Here is a 22,734-nt window from a genome sequence, read left to right as displayed (position 1 = left end):
GGAAAAAATATTTTCATCCTTACATTTGTTTGACCAAACTTTTTTAAATTAATATTAAAATATTGTGTACTAACCTGCTTGTGCTTAAGGTAGGTTCCAAAATTATCCTTAATTTTAAAATTAAATTCTCTTATTTTAAAATTTTAAATTAAAGTGTATTTCAAAATATTAAGGAATGTCTTTTGCTTCTTCTTTTTTTTCCCCTTTTCTTTTCCCAATGAGTTATGGAGAAAATTGTCATTTAAAATGTTTTGGTATTTTATAAATTTGTATTTTAATTCTAAAGTTATGAGTAGTGTCTTTACTAACCATGTTTAAACATTTATAAACAGATTCTTAAATAAATTTAAAATATTTTGTTATTAATATAAACAGAATGGGAAAGTGTTATTACTTATTACCCCAAATATATTTAATAATATCACCCTAAAAAAAAATTATCTCGCGCAATACGCGGGTCTACGACTAGTATATAATAATAGGTGAAGCTGAGAGAAACTTAAATTAGAGTTCCAATTTTGCACCATGTGTCCTAAAGTCTTAAAAAGTGAAGCCTAGTTAAGCCAGAGGTGCATTGTCACCACCCTTGTCTGTCTTAGGAGGATCCTCGCCAGGAGCCTGAACAACTTGGGCCGCCTCGTCCACCTCAATTTTCTTATCCATGGCTTCGAAATCCAAGTCTTCCAGATCGATTCCAGGTTTGTGCTTCATCAAATACTTCCTCAGTAGTTCAAAGCTTTTAAAGTACCACTGGAACAAAATGGTGTTGTATTCCTTTGTCGTTTGGAAAGAAAGGACGGCCGTAGCGACTGCAGCTTTCATCCTCTGGCCGGTTGATGCGAGAAGTTCGTCCTTTTGCTTCGTCAACAACTTCTCAGCTCCAAGTTGCTCGGTCAGAACTTTAACTTGCTCCTTGGAGGTATTATGAGCGTCCATGGCAGCAATCAAGTCCCTCCGCAACCCCGAAGCCTCAGCCTCCAAAGCCTTCACTTTCAAAGTAGCCATAACTACCTTCTCTTCATTCGCCAAAAATTGAGTAGTAAGATGCATCGTCTCTCCCAACACCTAACAGTAAAGAGTACCATCAAAACTTGAATCAACAAAGAAAGGAATAATAGGGCAAGAGGAAAATTACCTAGACGAGCTTGTGAACATGCTGGCTCCATCTCGTGGGAAGGTACCAGGGAAATCTCCTTCATTTCTTCAGGAGTTAAGAACTCATTCGACTGAGTCATGGTTGCCTCAGCATCAGCCCAAACAGTGGAGCCCACTTTTTCCTTGCCCTTGTACCTCGTCTTCTGCCTCTTTGGGGTAAGGACCTACTCAATAGAAATTGCAGGAGAAGCTATCCGTCCTTCGTCCAAGATGGGGGTGGACGAACCTCTCTCAGCCGCCTCCTTCTCTTTTTCTTTCTCTTTGTCAGTTATCCTTAACATTTTCTGGCCAATATTGGAAAGAGGTTCATTCTTCTTTGCCTTAATTTTGGCGTACATATCCTTGTTAAATTTGCTTGTCATCTATGCACCAAAAAAGAAGGAAAATCCAAGAATTAAAGTAAGGAAGAAAGAAAAAAAGGATGATCGTGCATGTCATGACGACTCATGTTTTCTCTGTTCTCAGTCGATTGCTTGAAGGACGTAGAGTGAAGGCTCAGGACCCAAACAGTGACAAGCCAATGTACGTGGATCAACCAGCTCGTCAAAATCGTCGATCGTCCTTGCGTACTTAATCGCCTCCTGAACTCTTTCTTTAAACTGGCTCTCAAGATCAGGATTTTCCTTCACTACATAAAAAAACACGTTGTAAGAAGGTCGATCAAAATCAGCCAAAGTACCGGAAAAAAGAGACATAAAAGGCAAACGCACCAATATGAGGGGTCTCCCATCGGCGCAGCAACCTAGGGACATTCCCCCAAAAGTCATCGGACAAAGTCTCCCAACCGTCGCCTGACACAAAGAAATATCTGGACTTCCAGTAACAGAAGGACGAAGGAAGGTCAACTACGAGATGGGATCTCCTATCCCAGGGAACAAATTCATAATATCCGAACTCCTTGGACTCTTTTAAGCGATAGAGATGAGTAAACTCGTTGAGAGTGATCATGTCTCCATGCGCTATGGTCGTCCAAATCACCATACAACTTATGACGATCCTCCAGGAGTTCGGCATAAGCTGCCCGGGGGCAATATGTAGGTGATGTAGGAGTTCTATAATGAATGGGTGAACAAGAAACCTTAGACCACACGAAAAAGCAACTTCGTAGAAACAAACCTCAACATGGGCAAAGGCACAAGCCTTCTCGCCCTTCCTAGGAAGACGGGCCCTAAACTTATTAAGACATCTAGCTTCAAGGTACACTTTTCCTTGAGGGCATGAAAGGGACGGGGAGTTGCAGAGGTAGAAGGAAGGACAGACAAAGGAGGAGGAACGGAGGTAGCTGTGTCCCTCAAAGCCTTGTCTACGACCACATCAGAAGACGAACCCCTCTCCTGACCATTCGATCCCGACTCGGACCCCATATCTTCCCTCCTAAGGACCCCACGAACTGATTCAAACCAAGACAAAGATTGATGCAACAAAGGGTACAAGTCACCTAATGCTAAATCAAGGCCACTACCCCCTACAACGAAACCCCCAATTTGTGGGTATAGGTCTCCAGAAGAATCTAACAGCCCCCCTAAGCGAGCAAAAAGAAAGGCGATAGAGGGAGAAATATGCCTAAATTCAGTATAATCCACCATTAAGGAAAGATACGCAATCCCAAAAAGGAAAATAAGAATGCGAAAGAGAAGAATACAGTACATCCAAAAAGAGAAAGAGCATAGAAATAGGCAAATGTACCTGGAAATAAGAAGGAAAACTGAAAAGGTTGGGAGCGAAATACACAGCAGCAACAGTAAACTCAGAGAAATCAGATGCAGAGAGAGTGGAGAGAAAGGATAGAAGTCAGAGAAATCAAACGCAAAAGGAAAGTGAAAAGATGAAAAATGAAAGGCAAAGAGTTAAAAAGTTTGCCTTGAAAAATGCAGGAAAAACTGAAAAGGCAGTCACCAGAAACAAGAATTGCTCACTGATCAAAAAAAGACATGTGGCCACGATGCGTGCCACGCCGCCATAAGGCCATTAATGCGGAGAACATAACCCCAAGTGTTAGAAAACTTTTCAAAAAAAAAAAAAAAAAAACCTCTCATATTCCTGAGACCGTCCAAATTATGGACGACCACGGAATAGGGGGCAGTTGATGGTTCCGAAAATATATTTGTCCACCCTAGAGGGACGATAAACAAGGACGGTACTGGAATCAGCCAAGCCCGGGAAGAACTGCCTGACAAAGACTCAACCATCGTCCCTCAGTTATGGCGAGGCGTTACATAGACAAATAGTGGTCTTCAGTACCGTTGGAAGATCATTTTGTCCATTTAACACCCTGCATAGGCGTTACAACTCCGGCAATGATTCCACTATTAAAGCAAAGCCAACGGCTAGGAAGAGAGCTCCTATATGTGCCCATTGATAAAGCCCGAGAAAAAGGTACACTAAAAAGTCTTCTAATACACCCACATTACTTTCTTCAAACTCTAGCTATTCTAACTTTGGCATCGGAGACTCTGTGGCAGGTACCACACCGGTGACTGTATTTTCTTTTCAACTTGTCTCTAGATTAGGATAAGCTGCGGACGACCTCCATCTGGACGAATATCTTTATTGACGATTTAAGCATCATCAGTTATGATTTAAGATTTTGGCTTGAGTTTGAAACTTTGAAACATAGGTTTCGGCGAGGCTGGGTAATCTCTCAAATAGATTCTCTGTCTATACTCGACCTCTATATTTTAATTCTTTCTAGTGAAATATCGTAACTTTTTCTCTCGTTTGACTATTGTTTTGATAACTGGTTTCTCGAGGAAAAGATGGTAAAAATTGATTGATATAATGTGTAATTAAGCAGTTACAGAATAGCTCTTAGAATTGGTGGGGTTACCCCATGCCAAGGTTCTTTCATTAATCATTATCAATACTTAAAAAGATAGTTTTGTCAAGAAAGACACAGGCTCCCTTCTTCGTTCTTTGCAGCAGCTATGCTTCATTCCAGGCTGGAGGAATAGAGTCGTGGAGGTTAAGGCCTGAAAATAATGGCGTCGGTGGCTGGCCGTGACCAGCAATATTGATCGCATTAGTGGCCAGCGCCGGGGAAGGTTGATGGTGGGGGAGGTATTGGATTTTTTATTTTATTTTGGGTAGTTGAAGTAGATTTAATTAAAGAGATGGTCTTGTTTTTATTTGACAGAGCATAAAATACAACACAAAAAATTATGAGAAAAGATTTGGACTGTAGTTAGAGGTGCAAGTTCTTAACAATTGCCTGATAATTTTTTATATTTTTTTGACTACTTTTTTTAAAGTTAATGGTACAACTTATAAGGTTCCTAACAACCGCAGACCGCCTGATAATTTTTTATATTTTTTTGACTATTTTTTTTAATGCTTGCGTTTTATTGACTTTTTTTTTTGGGTCTTCAAAGATGCCACTATGATACATAAGTTATTCCATAATTTGTGGCTGTCTCTGATACAGCAAATTATGAGTAATTAGTCATTATTTACATATAAATTTATTATTTGTTTTTACTAATCACACTTTACTATGTCACAATTATGTTAAAAAATTGTGAAAAATTATGTCATTTTAGACTTTTCTTGACATTATTGACTTGAGAATACAATTAGTTTAGTATAGAATCAATATTCATAACTTTTGTCACAACTTGTGTATGTGGCAAGTTAAAAGTGATGTAAAATTTGGTGGATCTATATAAGTCTACAATTTTACCACGTCATGTGAAAAGATTGTGGCAAAGTTGAAAAAACTAGTTGTAGTATCATACTTACTCATAAGTCTCTAACAACTATATACTCCCTCAAAAAAAAAAAAAAGTAGTCTATGTATGTATGTATGTATATATATATATATTGACTACTTGTTCAATGCTTGCGGTTTTAATGTTTTATTGACTTAAATTAAGAAACACTAATATGAGAAATTATTAGATCACTTGGCAGACACTAGCTATAAATGCAACAAAAACATAGGCTTTATTGGCTACATTACCATACTACATAACCATAATGCCATTCGTTCTCTGATCTCCCAATTCGTTTCTGCATGGTCTCAAGCAACATTTTACATCCTCCCAACTTATAAAAGCCATGGTGTCCTTAGTAGAGAAACCGGTTCCCAATTGCAGCAGTGTTCTAATTCGAGTGTTGCTCACCACTATCATTATCATTCTTGTGTTGGCTCCTTCTTCCCAATTTGCTATTTCTTCTTCCTTTGCAACTTCACCTCCCAATATGGCGACAATGATGGGGACAGAAGCAGAGGCTCTTCTGGAATGAGCCTTGACAACCAAAGCCAATTTCATTTATCTTCATGGGTTGGAAACATCACTTGCCATTGGGTTGGAATAGCTTGCAACAACTCTAGCAGCATCTCTCATATCAACCTCCCAGATTCTGCTTTAAAAGGTACCCTCCACACTTTGAGCATCTCATCCTTGGACAGTCTCATAAGTCTTAATCTCAGCGACAACTTACTCTACAGTAACATTCCTTCATACTTGGGCAACCTTTCTAAGCTAATCTACCTTGATTTATCTGGCAATCATCTCTCAGGAAGAATTTCATCTGAATTATGCCAACTAAAAAGCCTTCACATATTAAATCTCCAAGATAATAACATCACTGGATCCATTCCTTATCAACTTGGAAAGCTACATTTGCTCAATGAGCTAATTTTGTCTAGTAACGGTCTCACGGCTTCAATCCGTGTCAATTGGAAACTTGAGCAACTTAATCATTCTATTTATTTATGATAACAATCTTTCCGGGTCCATTCCTCATCAACTCGGAAATCTAACATCTCTTAGGATGCTTTTTTGTACAATAACATCCTCACGGGCTATAGTACGAACAGAATAGAAAAACGTTGGGTAGAAACGACATGAAACCACGCACGCTCTGAAGGGAGGAAGAAGCAAAGTTGGCCCGAAGCAACAAGAAGGTTAAGGACATCCACCATGCCGAGTTTAATGAGGGTCCAAGGGAGAGCTCTCCAACACCGGGTTACGAAAACAATGATTCTTTCGCCAGAGCCTCTTTCAAGGATAAGCTCATGGGTGAAATGCCAGGGGCTTATGTTAAAGCTTTTGACTTTGACAACCTTATGGAGGAGGAGGATGAATCTGACGGTGAAGCAAGGGAGGAGAACGGTCAAACTCGGAAAGGTTGGGTCACTGTCAAGCTGACCAAGGATACCAAACGGCGCATTAGTGGTCCCTGGTCTAAATCTATTATTGTCAAGCTTGTTGGTAGAACAACTAGCTTCATCTACATGCGGACCAAACTGAACCAAATATGGAGGCCGACGAGTAGGGTGGATTGTGTGGATCTTGGGTATGGTTTTTTTCTAGTCAGGTTCTATTCCAAGGAGGACCTTGACAATGTTTTAATGAAAGGTCCATGGTTTATAGGTGGTCAGTTTGTATCTATAAGGCCATGGGAAGCCCTCTTTAAACCATCAACGGCGAATGTCTCATTGATTGCAGTTTGGATCCGTCTCTGTGAACTTCCCATTGAGCTTTATGAAGCAGAGGTGTTAAAGGAGATTGGAGAATCCATTGGTAAGGTTCTGAGGATTGATTCTCACACAGCCATGGAGGCTCGTGGAAGATATGCTAGACTATACATCCAAATAGATATCAATGAACCTTTAGTTAACACCATCCTTATTGGTCGATTTGAGCAAGCTGTGTGCTATGAAGGCATCCAAAACCTCTGCTTCTCTTGTGGAAGGCTTGGACATTTATTGGAGACTTGCCCTTACACCATACGCAAGGGAAAGGAGCAGGTGGCATCGGATGAGGAAGGGCTGGCCAGTCAAGGAGTACCTCCACGTGAAGGTCATGCTGGTCACTGTGCACAGTCCAGCACCGCCATGGCTGAGAAGGGTGAGACAACGGAGGTGGACGGACAATATGGTCCATGGATGGTTATGAGCAGAAGGACAAACGGACGAAATGGTACGAAATAAAAGTTCAGTACAGAGAGTACTACCAAAGCAACTCGGATTGCTACGCGTCAACTACCTCCAAAAAATCCAGAGTGGAGGAGCAGGTCGCCTACTGGCTCTGCTTCGTTTCAGAGCATGCCACGCAAGGATAATCTACATGGCATTGGGGACCACAACAGGAGGTTTGATTAGGCTTGGGCTCCTACTGGTGTTGGCCTCGACAACATGGACCGCGGAGACAGCTCCTTGGGCCCAATGGGTAGCGACTTGTTGACTAAAGGGGCTAACACTTTTGATACTAGCAGTGTGCTTCTCCCAAACCTGACTACACTAGCCCAACCCCACAGGAAGCATCCATCGTCCATTAAAAGTAAAAAAGCCCTCGCCAGGAGTTTAAGGCAACTTTCTCAACCAAACAATGACCATACCCCTGTGGAGAAGCTTCCTTCCGCTAGCTCTAGTTCTCTGCCTCACCACCATGCCACCCCACCTAACTGTACACCTATTGATGACTTGCATAATTGAGTGTAATTTATCACTTCTCAACGTTAAACTTTGGTCTAATTTTATTTATTTTGTTGATTTTAGACTTGATTTTTGTTATTTAAATTTTATTCCAGATTTGAAGAAAATAAAGATTTACTCAAATAAAAGAGATGTGAAGCAGCTAGAGAGAATATTGGGTCTTGGATAAACGGAACCAAAGGAAGATATCTTTATGGCCTTAGAAGTTGTAAGGAACAGAGAAGGAGGCATGCACAAAAGAAAAGAGGGGCTGAACTAAAAGGGCAACACGTTGAAAAGAAAAAAAAGCACTGAAAAGGAAGAAAAGAAGGAGGTGCTGAACCACAAACAGGGAAAAACGTTTTGGGCTGAAAAAGTATTTTGGGCTGAAAAAAGGGCAACACATCAAAAAGAAAAGAAAAAGAGGGCTGGAGAAAAGAAAAGGAGGGCTGAAGCAGAAAAGAAACTGAAGCAGAAAGAAGAGCACCGTAACTGAAAAGAAAAAGAGGGCTAGAACAGAGAAGGGGCGCTGAATAGAGAGGGCTGAACAGATAATTTTTCAGCATTTATTTTCCTTCAATCTTCTTAGAAAAATGATGGTGAATTCGTTTATGTTGAATTTGATTTTTAGCATGAACTAAATTTTCTTTATTCTAGGAAAACTATGTAATCTAGTTCCGAACTATGCTTGCTTTTCTATGTTAATTTGAACAATTTCTCTTCATGTTTGTTTGATTTATTCTAAGCTTATTGCTTCTAATTAACCGGTCATTAATTAGATGATTTTAATCTTGTGATTTGCTGTCGAAAGAGGGAATTATAGGATAGATCTTGAATATTTCAGCATAGGTAAATATAGAGATCGAAAGCCTTGTATGAACCTATGTAGTATTAAAATCGTTGGTCTTAATGCTTTCTTGCTTTATTAAATTGCATACTCTTGTATAAATTGATGAACAAGAATGTTTCCAATTGACTGTCGAAAGAGGCTTTTGGAAGAGTTTAGAGATTGCTAACAAACAGAGAGAATTAAATTCAATTACCTAGATGAGTAAAGCATATTGAGGTATTAGGTGAAATCGATTTCCTAGAAGTTTCTTTCTCATTAAGTTGATTTTCAAGCAACATCTTTCTTTTCCTCTATGTATCTTTTATTTAAATTGATTTTATTTTGAATTCCAATTACAAAAACCTTAGTGACTTCTCTAGATAAAATCGAGATTAGCATAATTTTGGTATTTGTCAAAAGTAAGTTACTAATCCCTGAGAAAGATACTCTTCTTATCACTTTACTATAAAACTACGATACTGTGCACTTGCAGTTTTGCACCGATCACTTATCCCTCCTTTTGACCCGACCTTCAAGTTTGGGGCATCATCTTATGGTGAGGTGGATCATCCAAGTGGTCGGAGTGAGCCACTCTATTCAGGGGATCGGCAGGCTGTCCTCTCTCTGACTGTAGCGAAAGCCGTCAACAGTGGTGGAAAAATAGGTGAGTCCCTCAATCTTAAAGACAATCCTATTGAGCACGATCAGTCTATTTGTGTGGGTAATGGGGATGTCATTACTGTGGAGCAATCTAGTCCTCGGTCTAGAGATGGGTCAATTTATGAAGATAGGGGTTTTGATGGTATGGTATTAGAGGAGGGGGATGGAGCCTCTCCTTCTGTTTGATTTGGTTTCTCCAACTCTCTTTTGTTTAATAATGAATATTCTTATTTGGAATAGCAGAGGAGCTTTGAAACCCTCATTCCAAGATCACATTCATGAGTTATCTCGGTGGCATGATCCGGCTATTCTCGTAGTTATGGAGACTGAATTAGGTGGTAGCAAAGCCAAGGAAGTCACCGATAGGTTGCCTTTTAATGGAGTGATCCATACAGAGATGATTGGCTACTTTGGTGGGTTGTGGTTACAGTGGAATGAAGATAAAGTGGTGATTGAAGAGCTAGCTATAACAAAACAGGAAATTCATGTAGAAGTTAAGGTGGGTGCGTGCCTTAAATCTCTCTTGGATTTTTTCTGCTATTTATGCTAGCCCGAGGATTGTAGAGAGGTGCGTTCTATGGATAAATTTAGCTAAGGTTGCTGAGCTGCACAATAAGCCTTGGATTATGGCAGGGGATTTTAATGAACCTCTAGTGCAAGAGGATAAATTTGGTGGTAGGGGTGTTAGTGTGAAATGATCTCTGGCCTTCAAAGATTGCCTAGATTTATGCAATATGGTTGATATGGGCTTCTTTGGTCCAAGGTTCACTTGGACAAATAAGCGGGATGTCAATAACCTTATTTTGGAAAGGATTGATAGATTTTTCATGAATTTGGATTGGTGTGTTCTATATCTTGAGGCAAAAGTAACTCATCTCCCCCGTTGTCACTTCGATCATTGTCTAGTTCTTATGGAGACTCTTCCTTTTAGAACTGTTCATCTTAACAGACCCTTCAGATTTTAAGAATTCTGGCTGTTGAATTTGTCTTTTCCTAATGTTGTCTCTAGTGCTTGGTGTCGTAACAGGAAATTAGTTGAGTCCATTGAAGCTTTTTCTAAAGAAGCAACCCTTTGGAATAGGAATCATTTTGGAAATATCCACCAGAAGAAGAGGAAGATTATGGCTAGAATCTATGGTGTTCAAAAAGCTATCTCCAATTGGCCAAGCTCTTCCCTCCTTAATCTCGAGAATCAGTTGCATCAGGAGATGAAGGGGGTTCTTGATCAGGAGAGGGATCTCTAGATGCTTAAGTCCAGAATTAACTGGCTGGTTTAAAGGGACCGAAATACTGCTTTTTATCATGTGTCTGCCCTAGCTAGGAGGAAAAGAAATCATATTGCCTCGGTTAAAGACGAGAGGGGAGTGTGGTTAACTGATGAGAGAGAGGTAATGGAGCATTTTAGAAGTGGTTTTGTCTCTTTGTACACCACTTCTTTTCAGGAGACTTCTTGGTTTCCAAGGCATGATGTGCGTGGCCAGGTGCATCTGTCTGAGGAAGCTAAGGACTCTATTGGTGCCATGTTTACCTTGAAAGAAATCAAAGATGCTCTATGGTCTATGAAACCATACAAGGCACTGGGTCCGGATGGTCTTCATGCCGGGTTCTTTCAACACTTTTGGCTTGTGGTTGGAGATTCAGTTGTGGAGGGAGTTCGAAGAGTCTTTATTGAAAGGAAGGTTCCCAAGTATCTTAATAGAACCCTCATTGTTCTCATTCCAAAAATCCAAGGCCCAGTAACCATTGGTAATTACAGACCTATCAGCCTACGCAAAACTATTTATAAGATCATCTCCAAGGTTATTGTGGCTCGGCTCAGACCGCATTTGGAGTATCTAGTCTCGCCTTACCAAACGGCTTTTGTTCTGGGTAGAAGAGGAGCTGATAATGTCATTATTGTTCAAGAGTTGATCCATTCTATAGGCAGAGCCAAAGGCAGCAAGGGGTATATGGCTATTAAGATTGACCTTGAAAAAGCTTATGACAAGATCGAGTGGAGCTTTATTAGGGAAATGCTTGTCTTTTTCAACTTCCCTACCAATCTTATTGAGCTCATTATGATTTGTGTATCTTCAGTTTTGACTTCCCTTCTCTTTAATGGTAGCTGCCTTGATTCCTTTTGCCCATCTAGAGGGATTAGACAAAGGGACCCCCTGTCTCCCTACCTTTTTATCCTTTGTGTGGAATTCTTGGGTCATTTGATTGAAGAGAAGTGTGACGCCAAGCTTTGGACTCCAGTGAAAGCTTCTAGGAGTGGTCCTGCCTTTTCGCATTTATTTTTTGCAGATGACCTTGTGCTATTCGCAAATGCGGACCAGGATAATTGTCATACCATTAAGGCGATGCTGTAGGAGTTTTGCTTAAGATCCAGGCAAAGGGTGAGTGAAGCCAAGTCTCGTGTCTTCTTTTCTCCCAAAGTGGGGCCGGGCCAAAGAGAGCTTCTTTCTGGTATTCTCAAGTTTAATTCGACTCCTAACCTTGGCAAGTATCTTGGGTTTCCTCTAAAGCATACATGAGACCATAAACATGATTTCGATTTTGTGCTAGATAGAGTCAAGAAAAAGCTGGCAGGATGGAAAGCAAACTTGCTCTCTATGGCTGGCCGAGTGGTTCTTATCCAAGCTTCCTCCTCAACCATCCTGAATTATGTGATGCAATATGCTTCTCTTCCGAATAAAATCCTTAATGGTATTGACAGGTTCAATAGGAATTTTTTATGGGGTACGACGGATCATGCAAAGAAAATGCATTGGGTTAATTGGGATAAGGTGACCAAGCCGAAGGAGGCAGGTGGTTTGGGGTTACAATCTGCTAAAGGAAGGAATACGGCGCTCCTCGCCAAGCTCAATTGGAGGTTTCATACTGAGAAGAATGCTCCTTGGGCGAAGGTTCTGAAGTTCAAGTACTGCAACAGGCAACGACTCAGTTCAAGGAATGAAGCGAAACTTCCAAGCTCTTCGGTCTAGAAAGGGTTGAAAAGAGGTGAAGGAATTTTCAAAAAAGGGGTTAAATGGATTCCTGGTAATGATAGTAGTTTGAATTTTTGGTCTAATTGCTGGTCCAACCTTGGTCCCATCAGGTCTCAAATACAAGGCCTACTCCCACAAGCCTCGGATAATTTGCAAGTTAAAAATGTGCTATCCCCCATTGGTTGGAATTGGTCTATTATTCCTTTTGAGCTTCCCTCTGAAGTTAAAGCTGACATTCAAGATGTTCCCATTCTGCTTATGGCAAGGTGTAGTGATAAATTAGCTAGGAAGCTTTCTTCAAAAGGGGATTTTGATATGCGAAGTGCCTATCTCCTTACCACTAACTCTTCAGGTACTAATTCCTTCTTTGGCTCTTGGATCTGGAAGTTACCATCTCTCCCTAGAATTCAAATGTTTATTTGGAAGTGCATGCATCAAAGCATTGGTGTTAAAGAGTGTCTGGCCAGTAAAGGGATTCCTCTAGATACCACCTACCCGTTATGTCACTTAGAGCCTGAATCTATCATGCATGCCCTTAGGGATTGTAGCTTGGTTAAATCCATATGGCATCAATTGGGAACTCACTATATGTACTCTACCTTCTTCTCTCAGAATACCAGGGATTGGATTTCCACCAATGGTGGTCTCAAGTCCTCTCAAAATGCTGTGGGAATTCCATGGAATGTTACCTTTTCCTTTTCTCTCTGGTTGATTTAGAAACAGCGGAACCAAGTTGTCTTCAATAACAAGGGTGTCAATCCGAACCTTGGTAAGATTATTACTTCTCAAGCCTCGGAGTTCTTCCTGTGTGCCTCCCAGCCAAGACGCAACAACTGGATGGTGCTTAAACCAATTAAGTGGGAGAAGCCAGAGCAGGGGTGGTTAAAACTGAACACTGATGGGTCTTGGAATGCAAAGTTGGGTCAGGCAACAGGGGAAGGATTGATTAGAGATGGATTGGGTAACTGGGTGGGTGGTTTTATAAGGAAAATGGGCAGTGTTAACAGCTTTACTGCGGAAGTCTGGGCTCTTCGTGATGGTTTGATACTTTGTCACCAGATGAAGCTCCCTGCTATTTATGTTGAGCTTGACGCTAAGTCCCTTGTTGATGCGTTAAGTAATCCCAGCTATAATAACTTAGTGATCTCTCCTATTTTTGAAGACTGTAAGCTTCTCATTTCCAAAATTCCCCTTGTCCGTATCAAGCATATCTTTCGAGAGGCCAATATTTGTGCAAATTGCTTAGCTAATTCTGGCCATTCCCAAGCTTTAGACTTTGTTATCCTTTCTGCTCCTCCCGTGGAATTGTCCTCCTGTGTTGAGGCTGACCGCATTGGAGTTTCTTGTAACAGGCTTTGTCCTGAGTTTTCTCCTTCTTTTTAGTTGAATAAAGTTTCCAGTTTACCAGAAAAAAAAAATAAAAAATAAAAAATAAAAAAATAAAAAAAAAATAAAAAAAAAAACCTCACGGGCTTGACACCTGCATCTATTGGAAATTTGGGCAACTTAACCCTTTTAGAGCTTAGTGCAAACAAACATTCTGGATCCATTTGTCATGAAATTAGGATGTCAGGATCTCTTGCTTGGCTTAATCTTGCTGAAAACAATCTCTCAGGTTTAATCTTAGGCAACTATAGTTTTTTCTACCGCAGCAACAACAAACTTTCTGGACCCATATCTCAAGAAATTGGAAAGTTGGAATCTCTTCTTGACTTGGGTCTGTTTAGTACCAATCTTTCTGGCCCAATCCCTACTTCTATAGGAAACCTGACCAACCTATCTATATTATCCCTTGCTGAAAACAATCTTTGGGGACCTATCACATCCTCTATAGGGAGCATGAAGGATCTCACAATCTTGGAACTTTTTACGAATCAATTATTGGGCAATATCCCATTAGAAATAGGAAAGCTCAAACTTCTTACCAGTCTAATTAATGTTGTTCACAAATGAGCTTAATGGCTCCCTCCCTTTCGAATTTAATAATCTTACATATCTAGAGCATTTGGGATTGGAGGAAAACTTGTTGTCAGGCTATCTTCCACGAAATATTTGTAATGGTGGATCCCTTCAAAACTTCACAGCTTATGACAATTATTTCATAGGTTCTATTCCAATAAGTTTGAGAAATTGCACTAGCTTAGTACGAGTGAGGCTTGAGGGAAACCAGTTAACAGGAAATTTATCAGAAGACCTTGGCATTTACCCAAATTTGATGTATATCGATTTGAGCTTGGAAGATCCACCAAGCTACACTTGATTTCTCCTTCGATCATCTAGTTGGGCTGATTCCAAAGGAATTAGGAAAGTTGACGTCATTGTTTCTCCTTAATCTGGGTGATAATCAACTTTCAGGCAGTATTCCATTGGAAATTGGAATGCTATCTAATCTGCAATTTCTTATTCTCTCAGCCAACGATTTAACAGGATCGATTCCCGAACAAATACAAGGGTGCATAAAATTATCGAACTTGAACTTGAGTAAAAATAAAATTAAGGGGTGTGTTCCCACTGAGATAGGCAACATGCAGTTTATTCAAATGCTTGATTTAAGTGAGAATTTGTTGATCGGAAAAATACCACCACAACTTGGAGAATTGTGAAGCTTAGAAACATTGAATCTTTCCCATAATGAGCTATCTGGTTCCATTCCAACCACTTTCGGGGAAATGTCAAGATTGACCAATGTTGATATATCATACAATTTCTTGGAAGGTCCTTTACCCAATAATAAAGCCTTCAATGAGGCCCCATTTGGAGCATTAAGAAATAATAAAGATTTGTGTGGTAATGCCTCTAGCTTGAAGGCCTGCTCATCTTCCACTACTCGGAGCAGGAATCTTGGTGAGAAAAGGCGAAATAAAGTTGATTTTCTTTATTGTTCCTATCTTGGGCACAATGGTTCTCTCATTGATTGTAGTTGGGATTCTCTATGCTTTTCTTAAGCACTTGAGGTTGAGGAACAAGCTCAACAATCCAAGAGAAGCACAAAATGGTAATTCAATCTGGAGCTATGATGGGAAAATGGTGTATGAAAGAATCATTGAAGCAACAGAGGAATTTGACTCCAAATATTGTGTTGGAGTGGGAGGGTGTGGAAGTGTTTATAAAGCTGAGCTACAGCCAAGTAAAGTTGTTGTTGTGAAAAAACTTAATTCAATACAGGATAACGGGATTGCCAATGCAAAGGCTTTCGAAAATGAGATTCATGCTCTGCTAGAAACCAAGCATCGCAATTTGGTAAAGCTTTATGGTTTTTGCTCACATCCACGACACTCATTCTTGGTTTATGAGTTCTTAGAAGGGGGAAGCCTAAAAGAGTTCTTGTGCATTAAAGAAGAGGTTGTTAATTTTGAATGGATTAAAAGGGAAATATTGTCAAAGGAGTGGTTGATGCTTTATCCTATATGCATCACGAATATGCATCACGATTGCTCACCTCCCACAGTTCATCAAGACATATTTAGCAAGTACATCTTGTTGGATTTAGAATATGTTGCTCACATCTTAGATTTTGGCATAACTAGGCTTTTGAAGCTTGACTCGTCCAATTTGACTGCATTTGTTGGAACATTTGGTTACACAGTTCCAGGTATTTTTTTTTTCCTTTATCGGCATGCTTATCCTTCTTTGAAATACCTTTTCTAGTTCACTTGATGTAGTGCCAATCATAATGCATAGTGGTAACATTGGATTTTTTATTATTTTAATTTCACTATAATCTATGTCGTAGCCATTTCATTATCCTTTTTTTTTTGGTTGACTAACGTGAGGGAAAATATAAGGATCATGGTTCGCCTTAAATATTTCAATGTTTCGATTATAGCTTAGTGATCAATTTATGAATACCTTACAACATTTTCGATATGAAATGATATATCAAACTAGATTGAAAAATTAATCTAGTGAAAGAAAAAAGATTGAAAAATTAATAATTCACTGAAACAATAGGGAAGTCTCAAAATTTTTCAGAGGGGCAAGTTAAATTGTCACACACAATATATGTGCATGGGGTAATTATTGGGTATTCTCGGAGTACCATAAATGCATACTCCCTCTTCTCACATAACTGTGGATCCTACTAATTAAATTTATGGTGGGACTCACAATTCATATGAGAGAAGGAAGTACGCATTTATGGTATTCCCGGAGTATTCAATAATTTTCCATGTGCATGTATGTGTGTGTAATTAATACTTATTATTATTATTTGGGTAAATTATAAAATTGGTTCTTATCTTTTACATCATATTTCAATTTGATCCCCTAACCTTTCAATTGTGTCAATTTGGTTTCTAACATTTTTAATGTCGTGTCAATTTAATACTTGCCATTATTCCTTGGATGAAAAAAGATGATGTGTCAAACGGAACAATAAAAAATTATTTTTCATGCCACATCAGTTGTAAAAAAAAAAAAAAAAAAGAATGAAAAAAAAAAACCAAATTAAAACTGAGACACAGGATCTCTCTCTCTCTCTCCACCACCAACCAAGGACTAACCTTAAAGTATATATTTCATTAAAGCTTGTTTTTGTCCTCATTCTCCCAGTTAGACAGAGAGTAGAGGCAAGCCAAGGACTCCTTGGTAAGCCACGAACTATTAAACCCCTTTTCTATTTCATATGAACCAATTGCTTTTCCTCTCTAAAACTTAGATTTTAACTACAACTGCTTTACAAATCAAGGAGAAATTTTTTTCTTTAAATCTTTAACCTTTATATGTAAAACCTAATACAGCCCTCATAAAAGATAAACCAAATCAAACCCATATGCAGATATGCTAACCTTATCAAAATCCCATCTAAAAAATGATACACAACCCAGATGTGGGCATAATAAGATAAATACCAAGTAGGCCTAACACGAAGCCCAATACCATGGTGGACTGAATTGGGAGCTACCATTGGGAAGAAGGGACTTAAAGACAGCAAGCTTAACTACCTCAAACACTAATATTCCCCCACCAAACTCTACTCTCCCAAACCTTGTAACTTTGTTCAAGCGTCAAGGACTCGATGAAGTTGATCTCGTTGCACTCTTAGGTAAGTTTGGCCTTTTAAATGTAACACACTAATGTGGCGTTTGGTACGGGGTAATATTTTAGGATTCTCAGGAATGTTTAAAGATTTCCATATTTGGTTGCAAATCACACTAGAGAATCAGATGCCAGAGAAACCTAAAATCCCTTTATAACCCCCTTTCAGTAAGAATGTGGATTCCCTTTAAAACAGGTGGGTATCTAGGTTTCCAAGTTTAAAGGAAATTATATTTTTTTATAAATTGACAATTTTAACCATTTTTCCTTATTACTTAAGCAATTGAGATAAAATATAAAACAAATTATTAATATCTTTTCCTTTATCTTTATCTTTTCCTGCCAAAACAACATAAATAGGATAAACAACTCTATTGATATATTCATTTTTTCTTCTTTTAGACTATAGTTTTAATGAATTTGTCATAATTTATAGTTTATATTTTTTTTTTCATTATTTATTTAGAGGAAGATTATTATTTTTTTAAAAAGACTTATATTAGATTTATAAATCTAATGATAGAATGGGAAAAATAAATAATTCAGTTAAGATTCCTGGGAATAAACCAAATATTATAATCTCACATTCCTAGGAATCTTATTAGATTCCCAATTAAACCAAAAATAAGAATAGTTACATTCCTAGGTATCCAGATTACAAGACATCACATTTCCAGGAATCTGTATGCCAGGAGTAATCTGGATTCCCCCGTACCAAACATCACCTAACATCTATCATAATAAATTATCAATTGTTTCAAAAACTTAATCATTGAACGATTACTCAGCTTTCACATTTTTGTTGTTGTTGTTGTTGCTAAGTACACATTACCTATTATCACATTGCAGGGGGGCATACAATTGGTATGGCAAGGTGTGTGACATTCAAGCAAAGGTTGTACAACCAAAATGGAAACAATCAACCTGATCAGACTCTTGACAAGGGCTACTACTATAATTTGAAATCAGTTTGTCCTAAATCAGGTGGTGACAATAACATCTCTCCCTTGGAATTTGCCTCCCCAGCAAAATTCGACAACACATATTTCAAGCTCATCCTGTGGGGAAAAGGGCTCCTCACTTCAGATGAAGTGCTTTTCACAGGAAGTGCTGGGACTACTATGCAATTGGTTAAGAGATATGCTGAGGATGGGAGCCTATTCTTCGACCAGTTTGCTAAGTCTATGGTTAAGATGGGAAACATAAGCCCTCTCACTGGTTTTAAGGGTGAAGATAGGAAGAACTGTCACCGAGTTGATTGAGCAACTAATTATCTACTTAAACAGTTAAAACTGTTTGATTTATAATGCTTTTATGTTGTGTTGATTGACATCTAATTCTGGTGAAGCTATGTGATGATTGATTATTGTTTGTAATATGAGCGAGAGCTTTTTAATAGTACAACGCTGGGGAACTTTGTGTAGGTCCACTTTGCTCTCTCTCTCGACATTGTTTTTCCGACCAAGCTTCTAACTTTTGTTTAATTGGGTTAGGATAGTTCAAGATGTTGGGATATTTAGACTCGGTTAATTTAACTTATTTAGCCAACTTGTTTTGATTAATTCAGTTATGCAAAAGTCTAATTTAGCATGTGATGGGAATAAACCATATCGCAAAAATTTAAAGTGCGAAAAGAGAGAATCCCAAATACAATCATTTTAAAGTATACAACAAAATGTTAACAACACATGTTCAGGAGATTTTTTTTGCATGTCCGCATATATATAACCTTGATATTAATCACTTTGTAAATGCCTTCCAACTTATTTAATAAGGCTCCTCATCCCCACCCACCCTGTATCCAATACCCGCAAGAAAAACGAAGACCATCTCAAAGGGAGGGAGAGACAGAGAGAGAGAGAGAGAGAGAGCACTGAAGTGATATAAACAGGTTAACATCCGAAAAACTAACAAAGAAAATGGGAAACAAAATCAGAGAGAATGGGAGGGTTTTAAATGGGAAATGAGCCGGACCCCTTTTAAATATACAAATCAATACAGACCTGGAACCTTTATAAATGGACATTAACACTTACGAAATCTTTTACAATTTCAAATTTTGTAAAACATGTTGTTTCACCAAAATTTGAATTTTAACCAGTACAAATATATTTTGGTGTCTATGTTTATTTATTTCAGCCTGAGATATTTTGATTTCTTTACTATTTTAATAGGTTGGAAACTCTTAAGAAATGCCTATACCAATGATATGCTCAAATGGTTTTGAGATGTTGATTTTTACATAATAGAAATGATCTTTTCTTAAGTCTGTAGTCTCCCTCTATTAAACATATTTTAGACACATGGATTGAAGAATAACATATGACATATTTATGATGCCTTGAAATCAAATACAAAATGTAGTAAAATTTATTTAAATGAGAACTTGTACATGTATGATATGCCTTGAGACATATTGTAAAGATTTGAAACTTTACTTGTTTTTAAATGCTTTTATCTTTCCTAAAAGTGAATATATATATATATATATATATATATATATATATATATATATATTTTATTAAACTATTTCGTGCATTGCAATATTAGTGACTAGTTTTTTGCTAAAAAGTGGATAGCTTAGGTGGTGGTATTTGGTTCTAAAAATATGGTATGTTCACTTTTATTTTCACTTTTCTGTATTTATTTTTAGAATTTAAATATAGAAAAAAAATATTCATTTTCACATTTGTATTTATTTGGGAACTTGTTCTGAATACAAAATTAGAGTACAAAATATACCCTTGTATGGTTGGGTTCTTGTTCCCTATTTTAGGAGAAAGACACATTTTTCACTAGAGTAGAACATATCAGTTAGTGAATTCCAACCGTTTTCAACAATATAACAAAAATGTCATCGTATCCATTTTCATTGAAAGCCAAATTGTGTATTCATTTTAAGTATTCAAAAACACTTTTGTGGATATTAAAAATGAAAATTGAGTACAAATCACAAAATCAAATCAATTTTTCAGTGGTGAGTCTCACAAAAAACTAAAAATTGTTGGTTTTTAGACCCCTTAAACAATTGATTAAACCTAGGTAATTAGCCAAGTAGTTACTTAGTCCAATTAAACAAGTCTAGGTTATCACAATATAAAAGATCAAATCATGCAAAGCAGCGGAAAATAAATAAGACAATGATATGATCACCCAGGAAACCAAACCGGTAAAAACTTGGGGAGGATTTGACCTAGCTATCCTCAAGGTAAACTTGAATCCACTATCTTGAAAGAATCGAAGTTTATACAATAAGACTTACAAGCCCCCACGCTCGACTTCTTATTGCTACCAACCAGTAAAACTTACTGACACGATCATGTGCAAGCTCCGAATCCACAGACTCCTTCTTTCTTGGATTCACCACCAGCTACAAGCACACTTGCTTGTGTTTTCTTTTAGCTTCAATGGCAGCAACTAAATTGATCATCAAGGCATAGATAAATCTTTTCCTTGAAAACCCTAAGTTTGTGTAAAGGAAAGCTCCTCTAGATCTTACAAGAGATTTACACAAACCACAAATATGAGCAACCTTTAGAGAGCCTTTGGGTACAAAACCCTAAAAAAATAAAAAGAGGCATAACAGGCACTCTAATCTCTCTAAAAACAACTTCAAAAAACGTTCTAGGGTTTCCCTTATATATAGGAGAGTTTTACTTGAACCCTAATACGTTTAAGTAGAGTTTGGGCTGAACTGGAACTCTGTAGAAAAATAAATCTGCACGTGGTTCGATCGATCGAGTCTAATTTTAAATCGATTGAGCCTTGCAGATTTAGTCCAATAAATTCTGCAATCACTCGATTCCAATTTCACAAATAAACATACTTTGAGCAAGCCTAAACCTAGACTCTAAGTTTTGATCATGGTTTGCCAACATAATACAAATTGAAGTTCTAATACATTAGTTCCTAATTTCTTAGAACCTAACAAAAATGAATACAAAGTACACCAATTTTTTTCTCAAACCAAACAACCTCTAAGCCTATTAGGAATATGATAATAATTGTTGTAATCCCTTTACTGAGTTGAGATTATGATGAGTTACTTTACTTAGGATTTGATCTCATGTAACTCGTTTAACACAGATTAATTCTTAGAGCACATGTTGAAATAACTAGCTAATTATCTTAAGCTATGTTGGCCAATGAGATTAGAGCTAATCTCCTATAAATACATGATTATAATTCACATTAGATATTGAAAAATAAACAAATTCATTGCTTAGTGCATTTTCTCTCTGCCTTTCTATTTCTCTATGGAGGGTAACTACCTCGTATTTAATCAATTTCTCTACAATTCCCATATATTCCCCTACAATTCCTACCTATCCCCATTAGGAACCACTAGGTACATAACAAAGCCACTCAATTATTTCTATGGTCAGAAATCATGTCAAAGTTCATCTACATATAGTGCATGCACATTCATATAAGCTCATGCAAAAGTTTTTGTCTAACTTAGTATAAGAACATACATTTTTTCTATTTTACATACTCACTTTTCAAAAAACCTCACATTGGATTTTCTATTTTGCACTATATTTCATTAAAATATCAATTTTCTTGATTTTTTTTTTATTTGTTTCTCTTTCTTTACACACAAAACCATCATTTGCTCTCTTCATTCATTCTTTAGCTTGGCTACTTCACCTGAAGTGGTTCTATTCCTCACCCAACCAAATTTTTGTGGTTCTATTCCTCACCCAACCAATTTTTTAAGTCAAAAGGATATGTAAAAAAAAAAGAATAAAAAATTAAATATAAAATAAATAGTACCACTGTAAATTTACATGGTTAAAATTTTGCGTTTAGTTGGGTAAAATATGGTCATTTTTCTATTATACAAGCAAGATGTTAGTGCTCTAGGCAATATATCATATTTTGAACGAGCAAAAAAATTGCCCCTAGATAATAAATCAATCTAACAGATTTAACAGGTTCCTCAACTTCAACTCTTTTAGCATAGAAACTCAAGTTTCTCTGTCGCTAAGAAAGGTGGTCCTCCCCTTCTCTTAGGCAGTAGAATTGTTGTACCTTCTTGTAAGGTTTTCTTCTCCCCTCGCGTGACAGCGTTGCGTGTAGGGCTTGTGGTTTACTCTCTTTTCAGGGGCTTGGGAAATAGTTTTTCCCTTGTTCTTCTTTCTCCCTAGGACAAACTTGTCTTCATTTTCTTTTTCATTTTTTTTTTTCCATGGAAGATCTCACAAGGCACTGGAACTGTCTATTTTTATCCAAAAAGGAAGGGGATGATGTATGTTTCAAAAAAGATAGGTGCTCTAAGGAGTACATTATAGCAGCTCGATTTTTCACCAAACATGCATTGAGTAAGGAGGTAGTAGCAAGGACTTTTAAGCTGCTTTGGAAGGCTGATAATGGTTTTATGGTGAGCAAGGAAGGGTCTCATAAGGCTCTCTTCGTGTTTGATAACTAGGAAGATGTGGATTGTATCCTCTCCAGCGAGCCATGGAGTTTTGAAAAATATTCGGTGGTTCTTGAGAGATATGAAAGACAAACCCCCCTGGAAGATCTGAAATTTGATAAGGCATCTTTCTGGGTTCAAGTACACAATATACCAATTGGATATAGGAACAAGTCTGTCACTGAAGATGTCTGTGAAGCGATAGGTCGGGTTGATTGATCAATTAGTGCCTCTGATATCGAGGGAG

The 22,734-nt window shown here is 37.9% G+C and overlaps 1 protein-coding gene across 1 annotated transcript; it reads left to right on the top strand.

The window, feature by feature from the left end:
* The first annotated feature begins 14,929 nt into the window (after positions 1-14,929).
* On the top strand, positions 14,930-18,497 carry LOC115958998 (MDIS1-interacting receptor like kinase 2-like). The gene is made up of 3 exons (XM_031077284.1): positions 14,930-15,623; positions 16,902-17,075; positions 17,918-18,497. The coding sequence occupies exons 1-3, from the start codon at positions 14,930-14,932 to the stop codon at positions 18,328-18,330; spliced, it is 1,281 nt and encodes a 426-aa protein (XP_030933144.1). The 3' UTR covers positions 18,331-18,497.
* The last annotated feature ends 4,237 nt before the right edge of the window (positions 18,498-22,734 follow it).

This window comes from Quercus lobata, chromosome 2 (assembly GCF_001633185.2).
Source record: "Quercus lobata isolate SW786 chromosome 2, ValleyOak3.0 Primary Assembly, whole genome shotgun sequence".
NCBI lineage: Eukaryota > Viridiplantae > Streptophyta > Magnoliopsida > Fagales > Fagaceae > Quercus > Quercus lobata.
Note: the sequence above shows the minus strand (reverse complement) of the source record. Positions and strands in the feature narration are given on the sequence as shown.